The 7550-nt window shown below is 34.6% G+C and overlaps 1 protein-coding gene across 4 annotated transcripts; it reads right to left on the bottom strand.

The window, feature by feature from the left end:
- Positions 1-296: 296 nt before the first annotated feature.
- fne (found in neurons) lies at positions 297-6809 on the bottom strand. 4 transcript variants are annotated; one of them, XM_064699371.1, is made up of 6 exons: positions 5637-6809; positions 3875-3919; positions 3564-3821; positions 3262-3505; positions 2793-2837; positions 297-1257 (listed from the first exon to the last, which is right to left on the bottom strand). In XM_064699371.1, the coding sequence occupies exons 1-6, from the start codon at positions 5824-5826 to the stop codon at positions 933-935; spliced, it is 1107 nt and encodes a 368-aa protein (XP_064555441.1). In that variant the 5' UTR covers positions 5827-6809; the 3' UTR covers positions 297-932. The 4 variants fall into 4 exon arrangements, with proteins under 4 accessions (XP_064555441.1, XP_064555440.1, XP_064555443.1 ...); XM_064699370.1 differs by having other exon boundaries at positions 298-1257; positions 5628-6807; XM_064699373.1 differs by lacking the exon at positions 2793-2837 and having other exon boundaries at positions 657-1257; positions 5637-6756.
- Positions 6810-7550: the final 741 nt, after the last annotated feature.

Here is a 7550-nt window from a genome sequence, read left to right as displayed (position 1 = left end):
ATACAAATACAATATAGCATTTAAAGCAGCACATATAGGCTTGGTTATACTATATGTACCTAGGTATTCAGAATAAATTCTTTAAAAATTATCATTTTCTTTATATGCGTGTATTTTAATTATATATTTGGTTTTCTTTTTCTTTTTATATATATACATATATATTTTTATATATGTATATATATATATATATATACTTTTTTTGGTATGCTTTTCTTTTAGTTGCTTAATTAAATGAATAAACATTAAATAATTTAGTTACGTAATTTTAATATTCAATTTAGTTTAATATAAAAAAAAAAAAAATTTCAGTTAATTTAAGTATTTTGGTTTTCATTAATTTGATGAATTTCGCTTAGTCAATCTAAAGAGATTTTGTCTCTTTGTTTTTGCTTTTGTATTTGTTGCCTCTTTTAAGCTTTGTTTTAGGTATTATTTTTTAAAAAGTATTTTTTTTGTTTAGTATGTTTGTAGTATTTTTTGTTTGTTTGTTAAATAAACTTAAATTGGATAAATTATGTAAGTGCTGCGTGTAATTTCCACAAAAGTAAACATAATAGATATTTAAATTTTCGCTAAGATTTCATTAATCATCATCAATCAATCAATCAATCATACAAATTTCGTTTAGCACACAAATCAATATAGGTAAATACACACACACACACACACGCACACATAGATACATATATGTGTTATAGTGTGTGTGTGCATTTCAATTATGACTACAACTCGCTGTCAAATGCCATAGTTACTTTTCTTCATCATATTTTTTCTGCTACATTATTCTCGTTCATCGTTACGAGCTTTACTCGAATTTTTCTGCATAGAGTGAGTGGATGTTACGATCCAAAAATAATAGATACGTTCAGTTTGGTTGTACACGAACAGAAAACTCGAATATAGACGGGTTGGCTGTGCAGAGATTGCCCTTAAGTGGTTTTGGTTTTGTTGGTCTTAAAGCTAACCTGCAGCACCCGATTGCCCAGGGTATAGCCGTTCAGCGATTGTATGGCCACGACAGCCTCATCGTAGTTGGTCATGGTAACGAATCCGAATCCCTTGCATTTGCTGGTCTGCAGATCGCGTATTACCTTGACCGATTGCACAGCGCCAAACGGTCCGAATAGCTGCCACAGCACATTCTCTTCAGTCTCCGGCGCCAGATTGTAAACGAATATACACCAGCCGGATCCGGTCATTGCATTGCCCGGCAATATCGAATTGGCCAATAGATCACCAGCCAGCGGTGAGTATCTGTTCAGTTCAATTACATTTGATTTGTGGTTGGGGGCAGAGAGAATTCAAATAGATTAGTTACACGCATTAAGTTAATTGATTAGTTATCGATAGGAGTAAAGTACTTGAGGTTGTATTCATTGTTTATGGTACATATATATAAAAATACATACATATATATATAACTATACATACATATATATATATATATATATATATATGTATCCGCAACAAAACGTGTCATTCCCTCCTGGAGTATAACACTTAGGAAAATTTAAAACACTATGCTGGGTATGTATAAAAAAGATTTTGAATTTGGTTTTGCTTTATTTTTTTTTTTTTTTTTCATATATACCCTTACAGTTTGTTGAGGCTGAGGATGGATGGGTAATATCTGTACCTGTGTCTATCTGATCTATATTCCTTCATAATTAAATTAGATACCTTTTTTATCATTTATATTGTATGTTAAGTATTGGAGCATAATATTGTAGCACTAAGTGCTATTCAAAATTGGATTAAGTTTTAATTAAATGATTTTCAAAAATTTGTTCCGCTGAGTTTTGGAGCTTGTTACTTAAAAATCAGACTGTTATTATGATGATATATATTTTATATGGCAAACAGACCTAAAAGCTTGCATTTGTAACAGAATTATAAAAAAATATTAATTTAATTAAACATCAGACTATTCGAAGAAGATCTTAATAATTTAACTTCTATGCAAACAAAAATTAACTAAAATAAAATAAAGTTTTTTAAAGCTCTCTCTGCTTTGCCCTCTTGACTAGCCCATAACCTAAGACGACTGCATCCTCGAGCTGTTCAGTCTGCAAGGGTATTTAGAAATCGGCATGCCGCATTTGCAAAAACTTTTCTGGTTTATAATATCATGTGACATGCTTTCATAGTAGTTTTGCTGGCCACTATTACACTGTGCTGCAAAAATTTTCATTTTTATGGCATTTTTCTTTTCACATAATGCTCCATAGCCCAATTGATTGTTCGGTTAAAAGCACAAAGATGTAATTGTCGCTGGTTTGGTTACAAATAATTAAATAAAAAATTCATATATATATATATATGTGTATACATAAGCAGACTTTCGGAAGGAATGTTAGTTGTTAACGTATATGTTACACAGTGATTAAATAGACTCTAAAATCATATGGGGGTAGTTTCATGTTAGAGGAAATCAAAAGAATTGAGAATCGATGCATGCGCTGTAACAGAACGGAAAGAATCGAAACGTGGCAACAAACACAAGAAGCCGTCATGTGAATGCTAGCTAATTGTTCAAAAGGATATAACAAAAGTTACGTTAAGGAGTTGTACTTGAAATCATAGGGTATTCGGGTATTATGTAGAACAATTACACACAAACATTAAGGCTAAACATTTAGTATTACAAATTGTATTTCTTGTCTTTTTTATAGTAAATCAAGAAAGTAAAACAGCAATCAATATATATGTGTGTGTGTCAGTTTGTGTGTGTCAGTTTGTGTGTGTCAGTGTGTCTGTGTGTGTGAAATGAATAAGTCGAAAAAATTCACCTTTGCAAACCCTTGTTAATCGCTAACATGGGACTTTTTCCAATGCTAAAAATGATGAGAAATTTGTTTTTTGTCAAAGAAAAAAGAAAACCGAAATATGCCACATAAGAGGTAGTTAAATTAGAAACAAAGTCATGTAAAAGTTATGCTAAATCGATAATAATTTGAAATGAAATTATAATAATATATATAAATATTTGTTACGTATGCTCAAATTATATGTATATGTTAACCAAATAGATTTCTAGTTTCTAATTCGTTTTTCCAATTTTTAAACGCAGCGAGCGACTTTGTCGGGGCGACTTTTCTTTTGATCCCACACGGACGCGGACCGCACAGATTCAAGCGAACCCATCGGACTGTGTTTTCATTATATATCTATATCTATATATATCTATATTTTGTATATGGACCCGATCAAACAAATGTTGCGACGGCCGATATAAGGTTTTTAATGGATGCTACGCACCTGATACGTCCGGCGGATGGTAGGGCGCCGGCCAGGCGGCGGGTGGCCGCTGCTGCCTGGGGCGTCAAGTAGGCGGTTAGGGGTGGGGCGATTTGGGCCTTGGCGCTATTGCTTGGATTGTTGGCGAATTTAACGGTTATCGGTTCGGCATAGCCCTTGGGTGTTTTACCGTTTAGCTCCTGAATGGCACGTTCGGCTTCGTTGCGTTGATCGAAGCGTATAAAACCGACACCCTTCGATAGACCTGCGGTTAAATATCGTTATCGCCATCGTTATCGATAGTTGTTCGTGCCAAAAATTACCAGAAATATTATCACAGAGTATACGAGATGTAATTATTTTGCCAAACGACGCAAACATCCCCTCCAAGTCTGGTTGTGATAGATTTTTCGGAAGACCCGATACATATAAATTAGCACCCTTTATAGATTCTGAGCTTGGACGGGCGTATGATACTTTAATAACCTTATTCTGCAAACGTAAGCCGTTCAGGGTGTTCACAGCCTTCTCAGCATCCTCGGCGCGCACATAGTTAACAAATCCATAGCCCAAGCTTTGACCTACAAATTGAGGTTAATATAAAACTGCAAATAATATCTATAAATACACTTACCCTGCTGCAGAGCCGGATTGAGTGCGGTCAATGATGCTGGCAAGACTGTAAAATGAATTTACCAAGTTCGACATGTTATTTAAATAATGTTAACGATTATGTTAAGCTGTGCATGCTAAATATTAAAAATCACCCAAATTCATAACTGAAATTGTTTAACTAACGCAAAATAATTAGCTGTTGCTGATGTTACAGCACTTCTTTGCACTCATTCAATCAACTTTGCCCTTAACAGCTGTCTAACATAAGACTCTCATGTTAGTAACAGCGCGCTTTTCAGCCACAGCCGTGTTAAAAGCTTCTCACCCCTTAACAGCTGTTAAGTTTATTCATATTTGATATCAGTTAGACTAAGCACTAACGGGCATTGCCCGGCTTGAGACTGGCAAGACTGTAAAATGAATTTACCAAGTTCGACATGTTATTTAAATAATGTTAACGATTATGTTAAGCTGTGCATGCTAAATATTAAAAATCACTCAAATTCATAACTGAAATTGTTTAACTAACGCAAAATAATTAGCTGTTGCTGATGTTACAGCACTTCTTTGCACTCATTCAATCAACTTTGCCCTTAACAGCTGTCTAACATAAGACTCTCATGTTAGTAACAGCGCGCTTTTCAGCCACAGCCGTGTTAAAAGCCTTTCACCCCTTAACAGCTGTTAAGTTTATTCATATTTGATATCAGTTAGACTAAGCACTAACGGGCATTGCCCGGCTTTGCCCGTTCCAAGTTATTTTCTTCAAAATGTATACATTACTCTCTTATCCAATTCCTGCTTAATAGCTTACATAAGACTTTTAAAAACATGGAAACAGAGGGAGCTTAAATATCAGTTTGAAGGCTGAAAATTGAACTTCTTACAAGCACGTCTCAAAAGAGTTCAAGCAAAGCGCTTTGAAAATGAGCTGTAAGCCGTTAATATAGTAAATTGTTACTAATTTTCTACACAATGTGCGCCTCTCTAGCTCCTACGTTAACGTGTTAACAAAACTAATACTGCTATATAAAATGTCAGATTATTGAAATAGGAAATATAATTCTGGTGTATGTATCCGAGATTTACACACAGTTTCGGTCAGTAGTCGAAGGTCAGCTCAGGGCTGGTCTTGGGCTCATCTTGCATAGGATATAGACTGGACGAAGCTCCTTGGATTTGGTTCCATTCAAATCAAATTTAAGCCTCAATTATTTCACACATTCTCATTGATGGAATAGAGGATCAGAGAATCCCAAGAGGTAACATCCGTAATACCCTAGAAATTTATTCACATTTGTCAAATCTGATGGTATATGGTTGTATGAGTTAGTCTAACGAAAGCACACAGCTCAAAGAGGCTTAAAAGGTTTGAGATCATAATTTCCTTTGCAATCTTTTGATGATCTATATTTTGCAAAGATGCAGCTTGTAAATTCGTTATCAAGAAGCTCCGACTTAAGAACCCCTTTGAAATTGATAATGAGGAGCGACGCCATTTTGTTCATTAGGTAAACATTATTGGTTCTCAACATATAACCTACTACATTTTTTTTAATATTTAACTCAAAGGCAAACAGCAAGTGATTGTAGAAGGTAAATCAGCGTAAACTGCCTTGTAAATTTACCATGAACATGGCACAAATGGGCACAAGTAATAATAATATATGTATATATATATAAAGAAAGTTATGCATGCTCTACAGTAAAATGATTAACTAATTAATGCTATTTAGTGTAGTTGAATTATTAGAATATTGGTTAATATTTACCCAAATTACCTGAGACTTTATCACGCACCAGTTTGCAACTCTCCAACTCACCAATGCTTGAGAAGAGCGATCGCATCTCCTCTTGCGTCATGGTTTGTGGCAGATAGTTGACTATCAAATTGGTACGCGACTCATCATTGCTGCCATCCACGGAGCCATTTGCGCTCCCGTTCTTCACAATATCCATTGCGTTGGTCATGTTTTCGTCGCTGTTGCTGTTGCCGTTACTGTTAATGTTGCTGTCGCTCTTGCTGTCGCTGGTGCTGTCGTCCTTTCTGTCTTTATCTTTGGTATCGCCGGTGCTGTTAATGTTGCAGTCGCTGTTAATGTTGCTGCTGTTAATGTTACTGTCGCTGATGTTGTTGCTGTCGCTGTTGCTGTTCCTGTTGCTGTCTATTTTGCTGTTGTTGTTGCTGTTAGTGTTAATGTTGCTGTCGCTGATGTTATTGCTTTCGCTGTTGCTTTCGCTGTGGCTCTCAATCTTGCTGGTAGATATGGCGTTGCTGTTAATGTTGCTGTCCGTGGTGCTGTTTATGCTGCTGTTAGCGTTGCTGTTAATGTTGCTGTCGCTGTTGCTGTTACTGTTACTGTTATATTCCTCAATTTCTGCGTTTGGCTATACTCGGTATTTGCTGTTGGTTGGTTGCTTGCCTGCTTTCTTGCTTGTGCTTAGTATATAATCTCACTGCTTGTTTTGTTGCGCTTAGAATATATGTACTTATTTCTTGGTATTTTTTTTAGTATTATTTATATAGAGCTTTGACTGCGCTTTGCACAAGTCCCGTGAAGTTGTTTGTCGCAAGGTTTTTGTTTATCTTTCTTCGAATTGTTGTTGTTTTGTTTATGTCGTTTGTTTGTTCTTATCTTCTCTTCCTTTTGTTTTTGGGTTTTTAGATCAACTACGATCGCAAAAAAAATAGTATTTTATTTAGCTTAAGTTCATTTGTTTTTGTTTTTGTCTTAAACCGTTCTTTGGCTTTGCTTAAAGTTTAAAATTTAATTTAAGTTTGAAGTAATTTTTGTTTTTCTTTTATTTTTTGCTTATTTTGTTTTAGTTATTTTTAGATAAAAGAGTAAATTTTGCTAATGGTTTTGGTATTTCTTTTTTTTTTTTACTTTATCCGTTTTTCTTCGCTCAACTGTTCGCCTCTTGAGTATTTGAGATAATTTTTTTTTGCTTTTATTTATATTTATTTATTTTTTTTTTTTTTATATATATATAAAATTGCAAAAATGCAAAAAGATAGCCTTAAATTTTTTGGTTTTTTGTTTTCTTTTTTTTACTTTTACTAATTTGCGCTTCTTCCGTTTTGTTTTGTTGTTTTTGTTGTTGGAACTTAGTTGTGTTTATAAGAAATATATATACATATATAATATGGTATATGTATTTATTATAATGTTGTTATACGTTTAAATATGATTATTCGTTATATTTGTTGTTGTTGTTGTTCTCCTTCTTCTTCTTCTTCTTCTTCTTTTTGTTATTGTTATGTTAATAGTTGTTGGTTTTGTTTGGTGGTGTTTGGTTTTTCGCTTTGCTTCGGTTTCAGTTTTAAAATCTTTCTCATCGATTGATTATACTCTTCCTCCTGTTCTGGGCTGTACCGTGTCTCTGATATATGATAAGCCTCTTTTCGATTGCTCGCTCGTGTTTTTACTCAATCTGCAAATAGATTGTACAAAAATCAGTCTAAATTATCTCACGTTAATGAGCTTCACAAAATATAAGCAACAAAATAAAAAGAGAAGTTCAGTCTGAACCCCCGTCGATAAGCGCGTTAAGCAGTCGGCTTGGCAAGGCCCCGACGCAAAGAAAAGTCACCCCCAAAGAGAGGGCAAGCATTAGGCTAATGCTCATCCAGATATTTGACATACAGTACCTATAGCACACACACACACCCCGGCAGGGCCAAAAGCCCGAAA

Source organism: Drosophila montana, unplaced genomic scaffold, assembly GCF_035044405.1.
Source record: "Drosophila montana isolate Dmon_TW-CO22-7 unplaced genomic scaffold, ASM3504440v1 contig_920_1, whole genome shotgun sequence".
NCBI classification, from domain to species: domain Eukaryota; kingdom Metazoa; phylum Arthropoda; class Insecta; order Diptera; family Drosophilidae; genus Drosophila; species Drosophila montana.
This window is presented reverse-complemented; position numbering and strand designations above follow the sequence as displayed.